General features: G+C 39.8%; 1 protein-coding gene across 16 annotated transcripts in view; it reads right to left on the bottom strand.

The window, feature by feature from the left end:
* Pdzd2 (PDZ domain containing 2) overlaps positions 1-22,728 on the bottom strand; it is a 392,505-nt gene that overhangs the window by 26,325 nt on the left and 343,452 nt on the right. For all 16 annotated transcript variants that reach the window (XM_087189446.1, XM_004848663.3, XM_087189448.1 and 13 more), the window contains 9 exons: positions 22,057-22,176; positions 20,835-20,949; positions 17,781-17,854; positions 17,422-17,650; positions 16,318-16,435; positions 14,617-14,749; positions 3,486-3,567; positions 2,018-2,052; positions 1,148-1,304 (listed from right to left, as the gene is read on the bottom strand). In XM_087189446.1, coding sequence (XP_087045572.1) covers positions 1,148-1,304; positions 2,018-2,052; positions 3,486-3,567; positions 14,617-14,749; positions 16,318-16,435; positions 17,422-17,650; positions 17,781-17,854; positions 20,835-20,949; positions 22,057-22,176 — 1,063 coding nt within the window. The remainder of the gene's footprint in view (positions 1-1,147; positions 1,305-2,017; positions 2,053-3,485; positions 3,568-14,616; positions 14,750-16,317; positions 16,436-17,421; positions 17,651-17,780; positions 17,855-20,834; positions 20,950-22,056; positions 22,177-22,728) is intronic.

Genomic DNA, 22,728 nt, shown 5'->3' with positions numbered 1-22,728 from the left:
ACTGGTGGGTCCAACCTAAATGCTGCTGCTGAGAATTCCTCTAGAAAGATGGGACCAATGTCCCATCTCTAGAAAGATGTGTCCCACAGCGCTGGCCCTTCATCACCTGAGGTCCCCCTTCATATGAAGACTGGGCTTGAGCAACAGGCCTATCAGTTTTTGGAGCATGAGCTTTCTACTTCTCAAAGCTAAAGCTACCAATGGAGCCAAAGAGGGGAGAATGTGTAGGTTGCTCTGCAATCTCTAGATCCTGCTATGTGAAAACTCACACAGGCTCACACCTTGAAGTGTATCTGTTAGAGGACAGAGCAGGCTCAGCAGTGGCTCCAGATGAGTCAGGACTATTACGGCCCTCCTAAGAGCAAGGGATTTTCTTTTCCTTCCTTCCTTTTTCTTCATTCCCTTCCTTTCCTTCCTCTCCTTCCCTTCCTTCTCTGCCCTCCCTCCATTTCCTCCCTCCCTCCCTTCCTTTTCTCCTCTTCCTTTGTCATTTTCTTTTAATGTGGTGCTGATGAATTGAATCCAGCACCTGGAGAGTGCTAGGCTAGTGCTCTACCACTGAGCTACTCCCTTCTTGTTCAGACGTTAGAAACCTTGCCAGCAGAAGTCTGAGAAATCCGCATGGTTCACATCAGATTATCACTTCATCTTGAGTAATCAGGGAGACAAATAAAAACTTTAGGATAATATCTGTCTCTCATGCATTCTGAATCTTTCACTTACTGCCTTCTAAAAAGAGTGAAGTTAGGGCCCTGTGAGGGAAGGGAGCTAGATTTGGTTGAGATTCTCTAATAGGTGAGGACCTCAGGTTTCCCACCATGATTTGATGCCATGAGATCCAAGACTGCACGCTGTGAACCGCCGCACCTAACGAGAATGCAGATTTGCCACCTTCACCATCTGGGAATGCACGGGGTGCCCAGCCTGCTCCTTGCCTAACTCAAGGGGCCTGTCATTCAGAGTGGCTGCATCTCCCAAGAGTAAACTCTGCTTTTGGTCAGGGTAGAAAGATGGCATCTACTCAGCCAGCGTCATGGATTCTTTCCAGTTCTCTTTTCCTATTGCAGTATCAGGAAAGCTAAAGTATGGAGGCCTCCAGCAGAGAGGTGGAAACCAGTGCCCAGGGCCCTTGGGGCTTCTTGCTTACTGGAAGTGCTGAGAGTCAGGCTGCTGTCCTCGGATGTGCTGCAGCCACTGCCTGCATGATCCTCGTCCTCGGAGCCGGCCACCATAAAGTCTGACAAGGAGCCCTGGGCATCATGGGCAAAGTACTGGGAGAATTCAGAATCAGAAATAAGGGAGTCCTGTTGGAGAAGAAAACGTTGGATGTCTCTGCTTTCTTGGAAGAGGTACCAGAGTTTGAAATAGTAATCACTCCCCATCTTTCCAAGAACACTTAGTTCTTCTAATCCACGGTCATGCAAAACAGCTTTGATAGTAAGCACTCATCTTCCTTTACTTTCGGATGGTTAAATGGGAAATTAATGACTAAAAAGTTGACCTTTGCTGCCAGATCTTGTTTTGAGAGGTTTTTGGGGGGCCACAGTTTGGCAAGGATCAGAAAAGCTGCAGCAGCACTTTATCAGCCATCCTAGGAAAACACTGGGGGAAGGGATAGGAAGATAGGATAAAATTCCTAGCCAAATGGCCTAGCTGGCTGATGAAACAGAGGAATGGGAGTTTGAGTCCCATGCCCTGACCTAGCAGGATTTAGGAATTCCAAGTCTCCTTAGTTAAATATTCCTAAAAACTTGGGCCTGCTTTATTATGCAATAATTTAAGAAGTTGCTTTTCAAACCACAGTTTGTTTTTTTTCTTTCTGTTGTGCTCCTCTTTTCCTGAGTGAATATTTAATAGGAGAAACACATTTGGGTATTCTCAAATTAGCATAGTTGCTATTTCCTGTATAAAGGGGCATAAAGGACTCATAGGCAGAAATATGTGCTGGGTGGGCACTCAAGCTTGCTCCCGGGATCACGTGGTTGAGCCGAGTTAGGTAGATAGCAGTGTGTCTTACCTTTTTGGCAAGAGAAGGACTCTTCAAGGGGGTACCTATGGGGGGAAAATTCACCATATTATCAAAATGATGAGCTAAAATCACAAGCAGGCTCACATACTTAACCAGAAAGGGAGCAGCCAAGCATATTAAACCAAACCTCCCTTTGCTTGAATGGCACTGATGAGCTGGGTGTGCTGGTAGAGGCGCCCTTGGCTACCTGGGTACCTGACCCCATCCCATCCCACCTTCCAAGACTGCTCATGCTCCAAGCCTCTCATGACCTCAGTTGGAAGTAATATCTTTTTTTGAATTTCCAAAATGTTTGATATACCCACATGTCAATTTCCAATTCCATAGGACAGTGTAATGATTGAGTGGTTATATCTCATCTCGCTTCCTCAATGTACAGATCAGAGCTATGGGCTAATCTGACCCATGGGGCTGGGCAGTGAATGTGCTGTCCAGTAAGTGCCCAGTGGTTTGCCAAACAGATTGTAGGATGGCAAATGAACACCGTCCAGGAGACCATGAAAGAACTGGGGAGAGGCTTGCACAGCTATTTCAGTTTTTAAAGGATGAAAAGTACAGTATTTAGACTTTAATTTCTATGCCATGAGCAAAAAGGATTTAAGGCATGAGGATCATGGCATAATAAAATCTTTTCTAGCTGATCAGTGGAGATGTTAGGATTAGGAGAGCACAGCTTTCAGGCAGGGCAGGATAATGAATAGGTGAATAAAGAGCCTATTATGGCCTAGTCCACTTTAAATATATTAATTATGGATGCAAATAATCAAGGTTTTTCATGGTTGCCAAAAAAATCCTATGCCTTCCCTCTCCTCTGACAATCAGTAACTCATATCATAGCTCCTTTTCCTCTGGGACATCAGTCAGAACGTCAGCAGAATCTCAAACTCAGAAACATTTGCAGAGACTTTTACGGTTCCATGCCACAGGAAGCGTAAGATTTAAAACTCAATGTAATATTTAAAATCCATATGAAAATCCTTCAATCTCAATCCTTCCCTGCCTAAACTTTGCTACTTAAAGGGAAAATCACGACTTTAGCTGCCTCCATTCCCCTCTCTGCATTGACACTTTTTAATTCATATAAAGAAATCTCAGGCTTTTGGATGGATAATACTCTGCATCTACCAAATTTCTCATATTTGGTATCATTTCACTTTTTATCTATAGCATTTTAGATGAATTGTGCATAAATACATGAAATGCTCTTAGCTCACTCTTGCAAATTATTTGAAAGTGGTGTAAGAAGCATGCATGATTAGATCTTTAATGAAGTGCATTAAATAACTGCAGAAATCAAAAGTAGCAACCAAGAGAAAGTATAGACTCTCGCTGACAGCCACTTTCACCAACCCTGATAATTACAATGAATCCAGTACAGTTGCAGCGGGTATACCCCATGGGTGAACTTAATGAGAAACTCTACTGAATGTTGAATGAAAATGTGCAATTACAGTACCTAAGCCAGGAAAGGAATTGGCCTCTTTGCTCTCCTGGTAAGTGCTGCGTGCTATCACTTCATCCATTTCCTGCTCGGAAACCTGATTTTCAGCAGAAAGCACAAATTAGATGGTTGCATTTATTTATTTTCTCTTCAAGAAAAGTAGCTAAGACTAGAGTCAAAGTTGAGTGCAGATAAAGAGGCAAACCACAAGATCAAATATTACAACCATCCTCTGAAGCAATAACTCAGGACATGTAAGTACAGCTAGGTTAATGGATGGCTTCAAACAACATACACACGAGACCATCAACTCGTCCCAAGTCCATTAAGCAAAGCATTCAGGGGCTATGATCACCCATGACACGGCTGGTATCTGCTTCTTTCTAGAACATTCACTGCTTTCACTCACTTCTAATTTTTTTTTTAAAATGGTACTGGGGATGGAACCCAGGGCCTCACACATGCTAGGCAAATGCTCTACCACTGAGCCACATCCCTAGCGCCTAATTTTTTAAAAATTAAACTTCACAATAGTTTTAAATCTAAAAAAAAAATGCAAGAGCAGTACAAGAATAACATACTCCTCACCAGACTGGCTTTCTTTTCTTTTGCAGACCTAGGGAGTAAATGCAGTACTTTATCACTGAACTCCACTCAGCCCTTTAAATTTTATTATTATTATTATTATTATTATTATTAGCTCTTTTTATTTTATTGGCTGATGCACTGTGTACTGGAGATTGAACCCAGGGTCTTCCCACTGAGATACATCCCCAGCCCTTTTATTTTTTATTTTTGTTCATTTATTTTTATTCCAGAACTGGGGATCGAACTCAGGATCATGCGCTTGCTAGGCAGGTGTAGCGCCACTGAGCTACATCCCCAGCCCTTTTTTATTTTGAGACAGGTACTTACTAAGTCACTAAATTGCCCAGGATGGGATGGAATTTGTGATCCTCCTACCTCAACTTCCTGGGGAGATGGGACTGTAGCCATGAGCTAACAACTGGTTAGATTTACTAACTTTTTTTTGTTTTTGTTGGTACTATAATTTTTTCCCCATTGAGTTTATTGGTACATTTTAGGTATAAAATACAGTTACATTCATCAACGGGATCTTGTACCATTACATGAGTTTCTTGGTTCTTATATTTTCCCCCTTCCCCTGTCCTCCCTTCACCCTCTCCACCATTCCCTATTTGCAAAGACTTTGTTTCCATTTTTTCCTTTTCTCATATTTTTTCTTTTTCCTTCTTTCCTTTCCCCTACCCCTCCCATTTCCCCCACTCCTTTAGACCATTTCTTCCTATTATACGTTTTAAAAATTACAATATCAAGATCTAGAAGACATTACCACAGACTTTACAGAATTTAAAAGGATATAGAAAGCATATTACAAAAATCTTGTTTGAAATAAGTTTGACAACTTCTAAGAAGTACCTTGGAAGACAAATCGATGAAACTAACTCTGGAGGAAATATAAAATTTGAATAGCACCTATTAAAGAAAGTATATTCCTAGCTTGAAAACCTACCTATATGACAACAACAGGCTCATATACATTTTATTTTATTTTATTTTTTTGGGTACCGGGGATTGAACTTGGGTCCTTGTGCTTGCACAGCAGGCGGAGAAACCACTGAGCTAAATACCTGGCCCTCATATACATTTTAACTGATAAATTATATAAAACATTTAAAGCAGAAAAAATAAGGAACACTTCTCCCCTCATTTTAGGAAATCAACATTGTGCTAATACTAAAGCTGGAGAAAGATAATAGAAGAAAAAAGTATGAACATAGATAGAAATTTAATAAAACAAACTATTAGAAGTCAGATCTGGCAGGATGTAGAAAGTGGTTTTATTATAGGGATGGCAGTGTTGGTTCAGCTTTGGAAGATCCACCCCCAAAAGTCATCATTTTAACAGAGGAAAGGCAAAAGCCATATGATCCTGTCACTAGTTGGAGAAAAAGTATTGGACCAAATTCTACAGCTGTTCATGGTAAAAGCTATCAGGAGACTAGAAGTAGAACAGAACCTTCTCAAGAGATTAAAGACATGTACTCCATACTTCCAGCAAAAACGCCTTATATGAATGGAGAAGATACAATGCTTTCTCCCTAAGGTGGGGAATGAGGGCAGATATGCCTGGTCTTCATTTGTCCATTAAACTTTGAAACATAGGCCCAAACCAAAGTAGTCTGGCAAGAAAATGACATAATTAGGATAGGACTGGCAAGGTAGAAGTAAAATCTTTATATGTAGATGAAATGATCATCTACAAAGAAAATACTAAGAAATCTCTAGGAGCCCCTAGAACTTGTATTTGAATTTAGCAGGATTAGAAAACACAGGTATATATAAAAATTCAGGTCTATGTACACTTGCTATAAATGAAGAAATGGATATTGAAATTTAAGTTATGTAGGGTTACAAAGGACCTAGAAAAGTAAAAGAAAAAAAAAAACAGTGTTGAAAGAGATTTAGTACCTAATTTTAAGACTTCCTCTAAAGCTACATTAATCAAGGCATTGTTGGTATAAGGAAAGACATATAGATCATTGGAATAAAACAGAGAATCTAGAAATAGAATGACATATATGGTCCACTGAGTTTTGAAAGATTATTTAACACTAACATTTTATAGAACATAAACTCAATTCAAGAGCAGAGGAAAAGATGGTGTTTTTAGCAAATGGCACTAGAACACCTGGTATCCGTATATAAAAAATTAACCTCAACCCTTTATTTCCATACATAAAAATAACTTGAAAGGATCTATGAACCTAAATATGAAAGACTAAAACTATAAAAATTTAAGAAGAAATTATAAGGGAAAATGTTTATGAATTTAGGGTAGGCAAGAATTTCCTAGGATACAAAAGACATGATGTATAAAAGAAAAAAATTGATAAATGAGATTCCATCAAAATTTAGAACTTTAAATGACATCATTAAGAAAATGAAAAGTCGTCCTTAAACAGACCATATTTATAAAGCATATAACCTATGACCAGAATATATAAAGAACTCTTACAGCTCATTAATAGCCAACCCAATTAAAAAGTAGACACAAGAAGATGATAAATAGCCAGTACAGCACAAGAAAAGGTGTGCAACACTAGAATGAGAAAAATACTAATCAGTACAATAACAAGATTGAATTATACACTCTTTAGGGAGATGAAGTTAAAACTTTTAAAAGAACAAAAGTCAGCTTAGGTGTGAACCAGTTAGAATTTTCTATACTGCTAATGTGAATGTAAAATGATAAAACCATTTTGGAAAACAATTTAGAAATTTGTTGCATTACTGTTAAGAACGAACAGTCCTGTTCTTAAGTTTTTACTTGAGAGGAATGAAATCACATGTTCACAACAGATTTCTACATACAAGTTGTGTATCCCTTATGTGAAATTCTTGGGACCAGAGTGTTTCAGATTTTGTTTGAAATCCACTTGATCTATCAAAGAGGATAGCTACTCCTGCTTTTTTTTTGGGGTTCCTGTCACATTGAGTATTGTTTTCTACCCTTTAACTTTCAGACTATGCGTTTTTGAATTAAATGTGTTTCTTTTATGCAGCATATTGTTGGATCTTGCTTCTTGACCGATTCTGCCAGTCTACTTCTTTTGATTGGTGAATTAAGACCATTAACACTGATGGTTATAAGTCATACATATTGACTTATCCTTGTCATGACTTTTTCTTTTTGTTGGATTCTCCCCATTTGCGTTTAATTTCTGGTCATGTCCAATGGATTCATTCTGCTGGGCTTCCTGGGGTTGTGATCCTTGTTGTCTTTTCCTAGGGTATTGTTTAAAATTTTTTGGAGTGGCTCTTTGTCATGAAAGTATCTTATTTCCCCATCAATTTTTTTTTCCAGGACTGGGGATTGAACTCCGGTCCTTGTGTTTGCACAGCAGGTGGCGAAACCACAGAGCTAAATCCCCAGCCATCTCCATCAATTTTGAAAGATAGTTTTTCAGGGTACATCGATCTGAGCTGGAGGCTGTTTTCCTTTAGGGCTTGAAATACATCACTCCAAGCTCTTCTTGCCTTGAGGGTTTGCATTGAGAAGTCTGCTGTGTTTCTGATGGGCTTTCCTTTGTATGTGATTTTTTTCTTTTCTCTAACTGCTTGTAGAACTTTGTTCTTCTGTTGGGTTTCTGGAATCTTAACAATTATATGCCTATGTGTAGATTTTTTTTTGATCAAGGCTAGTTGGAGTCCTATATGCCTCACTTATCTGTGTGTCAAGTTCTTTTCCCCTGCTTGGGAAGTTTTCTGCCATCACTTCTGTGAACAGATTTTTTATGTCATCTGCACTCTCTCCTGTTTCTTCATTGACTCCAATCAGTCTTATGTTATTCTTCTTTGCACTGTCTAGCAGCTGTTGGATTGATTTGTCATGATCCCTTACAATTTTAAAGCAATTTTTCTTTTCCTGGTTACTAATTGCAATCTTATCTTGTATATCTGAAATTCTGTCCTCACATTGGCTCATTCTGCTGCATAGACTTTCAATGGAGTTTTTAATCTCCTGGAAATCTGTTTGCATCTGTTTTATGGATTCCACTTGTTTCCTATGTTGGGATTCCATCATGTTCCTCAGCTCCTCTATATTTTTATCTGTATCCTCTCTAGATTTATCAATCATGTCTTGCACTATGGGCACAATCTCTGCTGTTATCTGAGAAATTACTCCTGATTTCATTTTTTCCAGATCCTCTTTTGTTGCCAGTTCAGGAAGTCCAGGTTGTTGTGTTATCAGAGTGTTCCATCTCGTTTCCCTTTGGGGTTGGTATAGGTGATCTGTAAGTCTGGTTTTGAGACTTGTTTACATGTCTTCTCATTTTGACCAGGTGTGGGGGGTGCTGCTGGCACCCACGTGGCTCATCTTCTCTATGCTGGCGGGGGTGGTATGGTGGCCTGGAAGCCTCCTCTTGTGCCCTGGGAGTGGCTTGCCTCCTCTGTGCTGGTGGGGGTCAATTTACTAACTTTTAATATCTTGCCACATTTATATGCATGCCTTTTATGTGCATGTGCTTGTGCATACACACACACACACACACACACACTCTGCTGTAACTTTTGCCAAACTGTGTGCTAATGCAGATATCACAATCTTTCACCTGTATATATCTTAGCACACACCTCCTACAAACACCACCTTCTCAAAGAGCCACATCACTATTATCAGATTCACAAAATTCATCATGGATGATGAACATAGATTTCATATTCTGATTTTGTCAACTGTTTCAATACTGTCTTACTTTTAGAAGTGCTACTCAAAGTGTGTCTGTAGGCTGCGACTAGTTCATATAAAGTTTGCCACCAGTCTCTGATAAGGACTTTCCTTCAGAAAGCAAATGAGTAGGCAACATCCTTCATCCACAAAGTCCTGCAAGGGTGAAAATGTCAACTGACCTAAACGGCGATCCAGAGGTGCAGCTCATGTTGTTTCAGACAGTGGACCATCCTGGACCAAACTTTTTGCATAGTAATGCTTCATAGAAATTGCTTTTGGCAATCCAGAATGCAATCCAGGACTTAGCTGTCATGTATCTTTAGTCTCTATGAAACTCAAACAGTTCTGAGCCTTTCTTTGTCTTTCATGATACCAATACTTTGGAAGAAACCCAGTCCCATCCGAACCCTCAATCAGAATCTCTCTGATAGTTTCCTCATGTGAATCAGATTATGCATTTTTTTTTTGGTAGAAAAACTACAAAAAATGGTTTCCTTGTCTGTGCATCTAGAGGGACTCAGGGTTGACATGTCTCATAACTGGTGATGATAACTTCAATCTCTCAGTTAGGATGGGTCTTGTCAGTTTTGTTCACTGGGATTTTCCATGGTCATTAATAATAATCTGTGAGGAGACAGTTTGGGACTGTGTAAATATGCTGGTCCCCCAAGACACTGTCATCTCATGGTTTTACCTCGCTGATTATCCTTGCCCAAATCAATCACTACTATAAAAATTTCAAAACAGATTTGGTGACTTTTTTATTCCTTATATATTGATTAGTATCTATACTGGTTGGTAGATTCATGGAATCCTTTTTTCCTATTACTTGTTATCCTTAACTGTTATTATTCATGGAAAGATATTTTTTTAAAGCCTGACCTATACTGAATATGATACTATTTCAAAAAATAACTGGAAAACTTAAGACTTTCTTTTTTATGGTACTATTTTAAATTTAGAATGGTAATTTTGCACTAAAATAATATTTAGTATAAATAATGTTTGGATAAGCATAGTGATTTGCCTTAATAATAAATATTTCTATTCTGGATTCAATATTACATTTTAACCTAACAGATAAATCATAATTATATCCTGGCCTTCATAGAATGTAGCTTCACAGGAAGTAAAATACACACACATACATGCACATAGCCACACACACTTACACACCTCCACAAAGCAAAGAGTAATTTTGTACAAAAGAGCCAGGAAAAATAACAGCTTAAACAGTGGTTGCTATTTTCCTTGACACTAGACTTTCAATATTTGCAATTGTTCTGAGTGGGCGAAAAAGAGTCCTCCTATTACTTTCTTCTACTTAACATGAGCAAGAAGTTGCTGTCCTAGCAGGTCCAAATCTTAGCCTGTCTAGACCTGAAAGGTTTGAATATCCCAATTGGGCAGCCAGTCTCCAGACATTATGAAAAACAGAAGAAAAGAAAATCCTTGTGGTATTTCTCTTGGAACCATACAAAAACTAAGGAAGCACATACATTGAGTATCAAAATGAACGACTGGCATGAAACACTGGGATAAGTGGGATAAAAATATATTAAACACAAAATGGAATCTTGACCGAAAGAAAAATACAGTATGATGTTACAACCAAGAATACCATGTTTACCTAAGAAGAAACGTGAAATCCAGGCAAACACTGAAATTAGGTTTTGCTGGAAATATCTCCAACACTATCACAGAAGCCCATTTTGTTGTGGCTAAAAACATGAATCAAGCTGTGTGTTCAGGGTCTCAGACCACCCATCCACTGGGGCTGTGCTCTGTACTGCAATGCCATTTCGATGTCTGATTGTATTGGCAAATAGGTGGAGGCTTTTGGGCTGCGATGAAGTGGACTTGAGCAAAGCACGAGCTCTATAATGCTGGGGAGGACTTTGAAGTCAGACACGCCTTGAGGCCCATGACCGCAGACCAATTTTCTCTAGTGCCACTGAGGGAGTACAGGTCAGCATAGCTTACTGGCCTGGTCCTGCGGTGGAAGGAGGGAGGGAGTGGGGGTGGCAGGATCCAAGTGGAGACCCCACAGAAGGGAGCTGAGACCTACCCTAGCTGTCACTAGAAGGCAAAAAGGTGTGAAAAGTGAAAGACCCTGCAAAGTTGGATGGATTTTAAGGGAAGGCATCAGGACTACAGAATGGAAAGGAGAAAAAAGGGAAGTAGGAAAAAAAACATAGAAAGCAGAACTTGGCTTTATATTAATGATACTTATTAAAACATTTTTAATGCAATGCATTTCTGAGAATACATATAGATAAAATGACTTGGAAAAAAGTAGTGCAGTTGCCTTTGATTCATTTAGCCTAAGGACGATCTCTGTCCAAACACTGCTGCTGCCATCAAATCCCAGATCAAGGCATGGACTTACAGCTACCGCGCACCTGTCTGTATCCGGGACAACCAGTTCAACAAATAAACCTCAGCCAGGATCTAATATGCGGCCACCAAGACATCTCCATTGTGGCATATGGGGGCACTCACAAGGCTCTTGGCACAAACTTTTTTTTTAGTTAACTCAATAATTTATTGTATTTTGATGACATCAAATCCTAAATCTAAACTCAATTGTTATTTTTATTAAGATCAAAATTTAACTTTTTTTTTTTAGACAGGGTCTTTCTATGTAGTTTGGGCTGGCCTTCAACTATGTAGCCGAGACTGGCCTCAAACTTGTGGTGATCCTCCTGCCTCAGCCTCCTGAGTGCTGGGATTGCAGGTATGTGCTACCATGCTCAGCTTTAACCTTACTTTCTTCCTACTTTTTTTTTTTTTTTTTTTGGTACCAGGGATTGAACTCGGGACCTTGCGCTTGAGAGGCAGGCGTGGTGTCACTGAGCTACATCCCCGGCCCCATATTTTTTTTTGAGACAGGGTGGTCTCACTATGTAGTTCATGCTGGCCTGGAACTCTGCATGTTGCCCAGGCTGGCCTCGGACTTGCCTCACCCTCCTGAGTGCTGGAATCACAGGCATGCATCACCATGCCCAGCCATTTCGGCAGATTGGTACATGCCCATAACATACTTTAAACATTTCCCTCCCATTATCTCCCTTGTTTACTGCATATAAACACAGTGGTCTGAGATCATTTGGGATATGATTCAAATAATACTGCAAATGACACAACAGGCATGGCCATGGATAAGAGCTGATGTTCTTTTTTTTTGGTACTAGGGATCAAACTCAGGTCCTTACACTTGCGAGGCAGGCGGTGGACCACTGACCTAAATCCCCAGCCCTAGAGCTGATGTTCTTAATAACACTTTAGTTGTTAAAACGAAAAGGTTCATTTTTTTTTTTTTTTCTTGGTATCGGGGATCAAACTCAGGACTTTGCGCTTACGAGGCAGGCAGCATAACCACTGAGCTAAATCCCCGGCACTCAATTTTTGTTAAATATCAGCTGGTCATGACATTAGTGACAAACTATTTTTTTTTTTTTTTGGTACTGAGGATTGAACTCAGGACCTTGCTCTTACGAGGCAGGCAGCAGAACCACTGAGCTAAATCCCTGGCCCTAGTGACAAACTAATGTAAAGATGTTTTTACATCAAGTACTCAAAACGATAACAAAAAAGAGTGGTCAAAATGCAAGATGAACCTGCAGAAGTGTCCTGTGATTAACTCCAAAAAACTGAAAGCAACTATACAAGTAGGAGTACATGGCCAAACAGTTGAGGCCAATGATTCCTGGATTATGATTATTCCTGCAGTTTATTATGGATCGACAGTGTGACAATAATGCTGACAAAAATGAGTGGGTCCTGGGGCCTTGAGTGCAGAAGGGCCCTGGCCAGGTCACTGGTGGAGGGGGCCATGCTTCAGTGTAGGTCTCTTCTTCCATCTAACAATAGTAGCATCCTCATATGCTACCAACACCATCACAAGGGGATGAGAATTTGGTGCAAGCTACTGACTTTGTGTACAAATAAAGCACATTCCCAAACGTTTATAATTCATAAAGTCTCTGTGATGGGATCCTCCATCGACTTCCAGTTGAGGTTTCTTTCAGAGTAACCATAAGCTTCCTGAGTCAAGATGCACCCTAACCCATCCCTGCCGTGGCAATGCTGCAGGGCACCCAGGGGAAGCTCAGTGTTTAGATAATGAATTTGATCTGGGACAAAGACTGATGATCTGAATCACATCGACTAGAGGGAGTCAGGGAAGGACAGGTGAGTTCCACTGCCCTGGTGCTTGGCAGGTGCCCATTCCCCATGCAGCAGCCATGCTGACTGAGTCCAGGGACTCCTCCGGGACTCTGCCTTTGCAGTTCAGTACCAGGCTGGCATGCGCTGGTGGAACCTACAGCTGAACTACTAACGCCACACTGGAAGGATCTTTCCTCTGCCCTGCTGAATAAAACTTGTAAGAAAAGGTCATTTAATAGTTCAACAGAAGACCATATGAGCATCCTCACAAGGGGGAAATGGGTTGAGCTACAGTGATCTGAGTATCTTGTTGGATCCAAATCACACATGGGGTGCCTATGAGGTCATCCACATGAGATCAGCCAAGAAAGCACTCCTGTTTCAGACTATTTTTAGCAGAATGAACAAAACCAGTATCGCACAATGTGACTATAAGTTGAATGGGCAGGAGAATTTCAATACGTATTTATGCTGTGTAAGTAGATTTGAGAACATTACTGTGAGTAGTTAGTGGAAAAGATACTAATGTGAATTCAACAATTTAGCCTTGAGGACTCTATCAGCCAGAGAAATAGATCCTCTACAATATTTTTAAAAACCTAGTAACTTCTTCTCTGTAGTTTATTTGAAATGCTGGGGATTTTTTTTGCCCAACTATGTATGACAGAAGCAAAGTCTACAAAGTAACATTTGCAAAAAAGTCATTGGTTTGCTTTGTCATAAGTCAAGATTTCTTATGTTTACTTAAATACTGTGAAATAGTAATTTTTTGGGGGTTACTGGGGATTGAATTCTGGAACTTGGGCTTGCAAGGTGTGAAATAGTAATTTGATAAGAAAAATAATTATTTTTTGACCCAACCTACAAATGAACACTAAGAAAGCAACTTTTCTCCTCAGATCTGGACATGCACTTTTCCTTGAAAAATTCTACTGTAGAAATCCTATAGAAATGCAAAGACAGCCAATAGTTTAAGTGAATTAAGTGTATTATATAAGTTGAAATTAAATTCAAAGTAGTCATCCTTCTGACATTATAAAAACTCACTTTTATACTGTTTAAATCTTTTCATATTCTCATTTCTTACTTAAGTTTAAAATTCAGAACCTGCTTTGAAAATTACTTAGCATTAAACTTAAAGATGAGAGAATTTTCAACATGTGTACAAACAAGAAATGGTGGTTAAATTTTTTTTTCTTATCTTAAAACTGAACTGGTCATATGGATCACGTGGCCCAACATACTCAGATTCTTGAGGCAGATACCCAAAGAGTTCAAGTATCTTACCAGCAAACAGCCAGTAGGGGTTACAGAATTCCGAATTCCTACTTTACACTAGAACAAATTTTATTTTTTTAAGGCTTCTCGCCGTCCCCCTTTCTTTAGACTCCGGGTCTCGCTATGTAGCCCACCCTGGCCTCCAATTCCTGGGCTCAAGAGATCCTTCTGCTTTAGCCTCCCAAATAGTTGAGGCTGTGGGTGTGAGTTAGAGGCTGGCCCACTAGACTGAAATTTAAAGTCACCAATAACATTGTCAAAATTTTCTAAGGTGTTAAGGTAAAGAAGTTCAGGTCAAAAATTTATTTCCCACATGTATCAGCCATTGGCTGACGTGCCATCCCCCGCTGGGTGACCTGTCTCATCCTCAGACTGCATCACTGATGCTGGACGGACACAGCCACGCCATCTTCCCAAAATGGACAGGAAGAACTACTTCACCTTGGGGTTAGGGTGGCGGCCGATGACCAGGCGAACGGGTCCCGGAGGGCACTTGCTCAAGATGGAGTGCACTTTGCTTAGAGCAGCATGGCGAACATTGACGGAGTTCACTTCTAGGATTTGGTCTCCACGGCTAGAGGGCGACAATCAATACTCTGTGTAACAGTCAGCCTTCAAAAGCTAAGAAAGCTCTTGTGGGGGAGATTTTTAATGTGAAATCTTTTCTGAATAATTTAAAGAAGCAAATGACATCCTTTCCTGACATGAAAAAGCAACACACTCATCTATAAACACATTGGGGTTTGAATTGGCTGTCTTTTATCTCTATCAACTGGCACTTTTAGAAGATAAACCTGAAGGCTACCGTTTCTTGAGCACATACTGTATGCCAGACCTCTGTACAAGATAATTTAAATAATGTTTCTAACAGGAATAACTATTTCCTCATTATGTAGCTGGGGCCACAGGCTCAGAGAGGTCACCTGGATGCCACACACTGTTAAACTAATGCAAGTCTGTCGGACTTGATCATCATGTGACAGCCCCTCCACCCCCATCAGTTTCTTCGTTCTTCCTACCATCTTGAAATGGTTATTTAATATAATTTAAAGAGGAAATATCTGAAAACTCAAAGGTTACCCAAGAATTTGTAAAAATGTTTCAAATTTGAACAAATGAGAAACTGGGGACAAGTTGCCCATTTTGACTTGAAATTATAGGGAGAGAACTCAATAGGAGAGAACAAAGACTCTTTACATGGGGCCTGAAGAATGTTCATTTGGCAGGCTCCAGACATATGGAACCATTCAAGAAGAAACATCATCTTGAGATATCATTAAAAGTTATTTTTTTCCTTGGGTTCTAAAAGTATATTTTCTTTAATGTACTCTTGGATGATTTGCTCAGGTTTTTTTTCATATGGAAATTCACTCTGATGATTAACTAGGACTGTAGTATAATCTATAAACAGGGTCCCCAAATGGCAACCTCAACGAATGCCATTTTGACAATATTTCAACGCTGGAGGACTTAGATGCTTCTGGGGGAAAGGTGATACTGTTTGTACAGTGCTTGGTATGATGTGGGCACATTCTTGTGAAGTTCAGGTGGGCACCGACTCACTGCAGTTACTAGACGTCTCTTCTATAAACAGAATACTCATGATATAATGCAGTTATCTGCACTGAGAAATCAGATGCTCTGGTATTTCAGACAACAGGCACCTGGACATCCCCATCAAATAGCATGAAAGCAATGGAAAAGGTCAAGAAATGATACCGAATAAGAAAAGCCTCCTATTCAAGGCCTGATTTCAGGACTCTTTTGCAACCAGTGATTCTGAACCACACGAACAGTTCCACTATCTCATATGAATTTTGTATAAATTAATATAAAAGACTATATTGAAATGATCAGATATTTGTGCATTATACTTTGTCAAAACTATGAAACTGAACTTCTGAGTCCAAATAAAACCAAACAGGTAGGGACGCCAATACCTACAGTTCTCTGATTCAACCAAATTTTATTTACATGAGCTTCTTGCCTTTGGAAACACTAATACTTGTAATTTTGGCTGTTTTACTGCACATAATTCAAAGATGTAAATTCCATGAAGGATATAACAGAGCTGATACGTATGTATGTGTTCACATATTCAAGATGATACCAGAGCCCCATTATGTGAAGGATCCAACCAACCTCAGGTTACTCTCCATCTTGGCCACGGATCCCGGTGCCAGGCTGTGGATGTAGATGCCTGGGGGACAGTTTTCCAAAGCCAAGCAGCAGGCACCAATGCCTAGTCCAACCCTTGGCTCTGTGAGGCAGGATGCAAAGAAAACAGCAAAAATTACATAGTAACCAGAAGAGAAGCAGAATAAATTTGAGACTATACATTCACATTGATAAGCATTTCGTTTAGGTCCTGACTCAGAATGTATTTCTGCTTTTCTTTCTCAACATTGCTATATTCCAGGGGCTGGGGATGGAGCTCAGTGGTGTCGTGCCTGCCTGGCAAGTGCAAGGTCCTGAGTTCGATCCCCGGGACCACAACCATAACCACAACCACAACCACAACCACAACAACCCCCAAACATTGCTATGTGTTAATGAAATGAGTCCATGGCTGAACCAGGGAGTCACCATGGGCCGTGAATTATTTAGTTATCCACTCTCTTCTTAGTCTAAAGAGCATCCTCAAATGTGTTTCTGGAAATATGTAGAGTAGTATAAGGAATGTTTTTATTTTGGGTATACAAACTTTTAGGCTTTTTCGACCTTTCTTTTTAATTACTAATTTCTTAGTTGTTGATCATATTTTCACAGTGGGTGGCAAGGAAAAACAAATATGACTAGCCATGACTTTAGTTATCGGTATTAACTGTATTTTTTTTTAATTTGTTTTTTTGGTACTGGGGATCGAACTCAGGACCTTGAGCTTGCAAGGCTGGCGGCAGAACCACTGAGCTAAATCTCCACCCCTTAACTGTATACTTACTTATATTCTTTAATTCTTCACAATTTTGTATGAGTCCTAGAATAAAGGCACTCAGTGATTTTTTTAAGCACGAGTCTTTGCCACACAACGACTCAGGCAGGGAGAGCTTGAAGACGTCTCTGCTACCGGTAACTTCCCCTCACATTTGTAAAATGACTAAAACCTGTACTGTTGACCCCACTGTCCATTTACAGAACGCCATCTGTTGGTGACAGCAGATAGTTCCAAAGGAACAATTCTAAGAAAAACTGAGAAACAATTAACCTAAGAACAGATTTCAAGAAATGAGGAAGAGCTCAGATCACCTTTGTTGAGTGTGACTTCCATGACGATTCTGTCCTTGGGCCCCGGGGCCTTGCGTCCCGCAGTGGAGGAGGAGCTGCCTTCCTCAGAGCCTCCCGCTGAGGTCCCCCCACTGCTGTTGAAGTTTGGAGAGCTAGATCTGCTCATGTGTGTGGGGGTCGAGCAGGGCGTGAGGCTGGGGCTCAGTAACTTGGTGCGAACCGTTAAGACAAACAGCCCGCTCCGGATTTGCTTTGAAAACAAGAGGAAAGTGGGCTAAGTGTCCTTACAAAGTGGGAAAAAGATCTCGTGAAACCCACACCAGAAGGAAACAGAGGAAGAAAAACAAGAGGGTAAGAGAGTTCAGTAAGAATGCTGTTACCTTAAAGGTATGAATGGCTTCTTGAAACGTCAAGCCCTTTATTGGTATTCCATTTACATCTAGGATTTCATCCCCTGGTGACCAAATATGAGAATTACATTAACATTAAGCTTTAATATACTGGAAGTCAACTGCTTAGTTAGTACTAGAATAAGATATGATATGGTCCCTGATTTACTGCTACATAAAGTGACTTTTATTGTTTCAGTTCACTTTCGTAAGCCTAGCTGCCAGCAATGTCACAAAATGGGGCAATTAATTAAAATGCATGCTTTTTGTAATCAAAATATTTTGTAATTAAAACAACTAGGAGAAGCATTATTCTTTAACCATTGACAAGTGCAATAGTAGATATCCTGTGTTTAGAGACTGAACTGCAAATATCAAGTTCTAAGGCTTTCCTCCCAGTCACTGTTTAAAAACTTAAAACCACTGGGAATGAAGCACGAACTCATAAGACATCTGAGAAGCCACTGCTATATTTGTAGAAAGACCAGATTCCTAGAGAATCATCGTGGTGTACAGAAAATAGTTTTGATGATAAAGAAAAAAAAAACTTGCTGGGATATTATTAAGCCCCACCTCTGAAATAGTCTCGATGTCTGGTCTTACTGATGTGGGGCCAGGTTGTGCAGCGTTAGGTTAGTGTGCTTCTGTCTCAGAGATTACTGTCGGGTAACGCCAAGCCGTTCAGGGCAATGCCAAATTGCGAGGCATGCGCACACATGCTTGCTTACCTCCTGCCCCCCCGCCCCATAGCCTGTCATCTTCAACCCTAAGAGGATACAGTCAGCTCACTTTTCAAGCTGTTGATAATGTCTGCTAGGAAAATAAAAGAACTTAAACATTCTGGTGACTTGTAAGAAACTCATTTCTGGTTTTCACTCTTGTGACACAGGCTTTTTTAAAAAATAACAGTTCATCACCAACACTACAGAGATGCCCCAGAGAGAAGAACAGATGAACTTTGCACAATGGTGTAGTTAGGGAAAGAGACATCCTACACTCACAAAGAGCAAAGCAGCATAAGAAGACACACATTTTCACCTCTTGCAGACAGACAATCCCAGCAGCACACAGTGTATTTGATGAAAGGAATCCTGTAAGGCAGTTTCCAAAAGGTAGGGGTGCCCCATGCACTTGGGGGTGCCTTCTAATGCAACCACCGAAGTTGTAAAATAAGTGACAATCTCTGCTTGAAAATCAGCTGGCATAACCAACTGCTCAATTATGTTTTGGGGTTGTGTCCACTTGGAAAAAGGATAGAAACATTAACATGCTTGTGTATAATCTTAAAATTTATGCAAGGTTTTTTAAAGGCATATCACTCAACAGGTTGAAAATTCATTCCAATGACTTACATTTCTCATAAATGAACACATATGAAAAAACAGTATTTAGGAGAATCAAATACTATTAACCTTTACTAACTATTGATTTTTTTTCTCTCTATTTTGCTCCATTCTACCAGCCTTGCAGGATGAATTTTAACCAAGTGAACACATGGCACATCCATTATAAAAATGCTCTGCTAGAATTTTACATTGTTCTGAAACTGGGCACAAATACCACCTGGGGTTAATCCTTCCTGTAAGACAGAAATATTCTGCCCTGAAGAGAGAAAGAAATATTCTGCCCTGAAGTATTAAGCTTACTATGTCATATTGTTAGCACCCAGGATTTGTGGTTGCTCTGGCTACAAAAATGGGACTCCAATTTACTCTTTGTCAGTTTAAGAAAATTTAATCAGTATAACTCAACAGACCCTATAGTTTGGGTCAAGTGAATTGAACAGTCACAGCATTTTTTAAGGTAACCAGAAATACAGTATTTTGACTTTAATCACTAAAAAAAAGATGTTTAAATGGGGGGTAGGGATCAAGGTTTATGCTTTGATGAATGATATTTAAAATATATTCAGAACTTATTTGTAATTTTGCTTTATAGTCTTAATCCAAATATTTCATAACAAGCATACAGATATGTAAACATATACATAAGGAGATTCTCTTTGTTGACAGCAGCTTTATGGCTGTACGTAAAGGAAGATTTGGCCTATTCAAACTTTATTTTCTCAAGCATTATGATATATTAAAGAAGAGAGAATGACTTCCAAGACTCTGGACATCTTGTATGTAAATGAGGCAGCAGTAGTAAGGTGGGGAGAGGATCACTGGAATCAGAATACTGGGTTTGAATTTCACTGCTGCTACTTATTAGGAGCAGGACAAATTTCTAGTCACTAAACACTTCTGAGTGTCATTTTTCTTATTTGTCTTCTCTGTATCATTCCAATTTTAGTATATGTGCTGCCAAAGCAAGCTCCAGTTTCCTTATTTGTGAAACGATCACTCCAAATGCCTACTCGACAGGTTTGTAATATTGTTAATAATTTAAACATATGAAAACGCTTTGTAAATATTTACAGTGCTGTAAAATATAAGATGTATTTAAACATTAAAACATTTTATTTGCCAGATATAACTTGACATTTCAGTGTTTCTTTTATTTGCATTCAAAAGCCATTGTGTACATATTTATGTGTGACAAAATGGTAGAGGCTATGGAGAATGGAAAAAGATGCTCATTTAGGAATTAAAATACATGTTGGTTGATTTCAACAGCAAGACATTAAATGGCTAATAATGGCCAGGTCCTGTGCTTCCCCACCAGCCCTGGTGAGAGATGAGAGCAGAATGCAATATCCTTGGGAATTTTCAAAGGTAAGGAACATGATCAAGGACTAAGCAGACAAGATAAGCATTCATGTCCTCCATGAAAATATAAAACCACTTTGCACAGATTATCTCATTTAATCCTCACAACAGCTCTACAAGGTAGGCATTAATATCCCAAGTTTACAACCAAAGAGGGTGAATCTCAGCTTGTGTCACCTCTCTGAGACCATGATGAGAAGTGCGGGGCACAGTCCTGGCCCAGAGGCCCCTCAGGCTCACAGTGGCTATGCCACTTGCTTCCCATCTTATGCGGGGACAGATTCTCATGGAATCAAAGCTCAGTGTCATGGAGGACCACCATGCGGTGTTCTCCTACCTTCTTTCAGTCTTCCATCCTCTGCAGCTGACCCATTTGGGAAAATGGTCTTGACAAAAATCCCCATCTGGCCTCGAATGCAGTCTCGACCTCCGGCAATGCTAAAGCCAAGACCCTACATCCAAAGCAGATGGGAATAAGGCTGGTATTTCATTTGCAGCATTTAAGCGAAGGCACCCTTACTACGACAGTATTCGACTTCAGTGTCATTCTTAATCAGTTGTGAAGTTAAGCTATAAATTCAAGTTTGCATTCACTTCCCCGACTCCCTCTTCAGATCTATTTGTATTACATTAGCTATGGATTACATAAAGGGAAAAAGCTTTAGGTTGAAACAGGTGCCATTGTTAATATTTGACAATCTTTGTCTTCTAAGAATGGCAATTTCATGTGGATCAACTAAATAACTCCTGAGAGTCATTTTATACTATGCAGTTGCCCTATTTCTTTTTTTTAAATTTTAGTCTTTCCATTTTGTATAATTATCAATGTGGATATTTTGATATTTGTATATCAAGTTATTCCTATCGTTTCCTTTATGATAATGGCAATACCATGAAATTCACTCAACAGGATAACTGGGAGCATTCCCTGAAGCTACAGAGTCTGAGTTTTTAAAAATGGAGGTAAAAGTTAGAGGTCATGGCTTCAGTTTCCAGAAGCAAAAAAGAAAAAAAAAAAAAAATCCTGATTCCAGCACCCTAGCAGCCAGGTGCTGGGGACATCTTACATCGTAAGGGCAAGAAAATACAACTGCCTCATACTCTGAGGCCTGCAGGAAATCCACATGAAACTCACTTAATCTATCCTTCTTTATACCTATTACTTTTTCTTTCATGTGAAAATAAATCTTAAAAAAATTAACCATTTAAAGGCTGGGGATGTAGCTCAGTGGCACTGTGCCTGCCTGGTAAGTGCAATGTTCTAAATTCGATTCCTGGAACCGGGAAAAAAAAATTAACCATTTAAAAAGAGCAAAATAAAGGACAGATAATAAGAAGTAAGGAGATGGAGCTTTCTCATATGGGAAGGGAATTAAGAGACAAAGTGAGAGGGGAAGGGAAGGGGAAGAGATTGAAAGAAAAACTAAGATGTGTCATGTACATGTATCAACTCCCCATAAAAATGTAATCAATATGTACTAGAAACATGTACTAATAAAAAATAAAAACTGAGAAAAAATTAACCATTAAGAAAAAAACATCTGCAGGAAAGAGCTTACCTTGCCTTTTTCTTTGTACAGCCCAATGATGGAGATAACAGATGGCCGAATGAGTCTCCAAGGAGACTCCACGTGAGTTGCACTTAGGGAGCGGGTGGACTTCTTCACGATGTGGTATTCCTAAACACCAGCACACGGTGAGGTCAGCAATACTTATTCTCATTTATCTTGTTGTGGGCTCTCGCATACAGATATGCTCGGACTTTGAAAATCTCAGTTGGCTTCTGTGTTATACAGTGATTTCCCTTCAACCCATCTCTGGTCTAGTGGCTTAAAGAAAGTTTACTATCAATACTACTGGAGCAAGAGTCCCTACTGCAATAGACTGCCATCCTTCCCCCATAAAGAAGTGTTTGGAGACCACGAAGCACTTGTGTTGCTCTTTCCTTGACCACATTCTGCATATCCTGCTGCTGGAATGGAGTCAGGAACCAGAGATCAAGAGGCCTCGAAGACATGGGATGACCACCCTGTGGTTGGGCTCTCTTTGAAAATTACCCCCAACCCCTGCCCCATCCTCAGTTCACAATCATAGTCACAAGGTATCTCACCATTTAAAGCTTCATTTTATTTATTCAAAAACTCAGCAAGCCCTTGTTTCTTATAAAATGCACACCACAAACCCAGAAAACTATTATTCCACATAAAATATCCCCCTGAGGGACAACAGCC

The sequence above is a fragment of the Heterocephalus glaber genome, unplaced genomic scaffold (assembly GCF_053883595.1).
Source record: "Heterocephalus glaber isolate CG9 unplaced genomic scaffold, H.glaber_assembly_v1.0 deba00001538, whole genome shotgun sequence".
NCBI lineage: Eukaryota > Metazoa > Chordata > Mammalia > Rodentia > Bathyergidae > Heterocephalus > Heterocephalus glaber.
The sequence above is the reverse complement of the archived record's forward strand: the minus strand, read 5'-3'. Positions and strand labels throughout refer to the sequence as shown.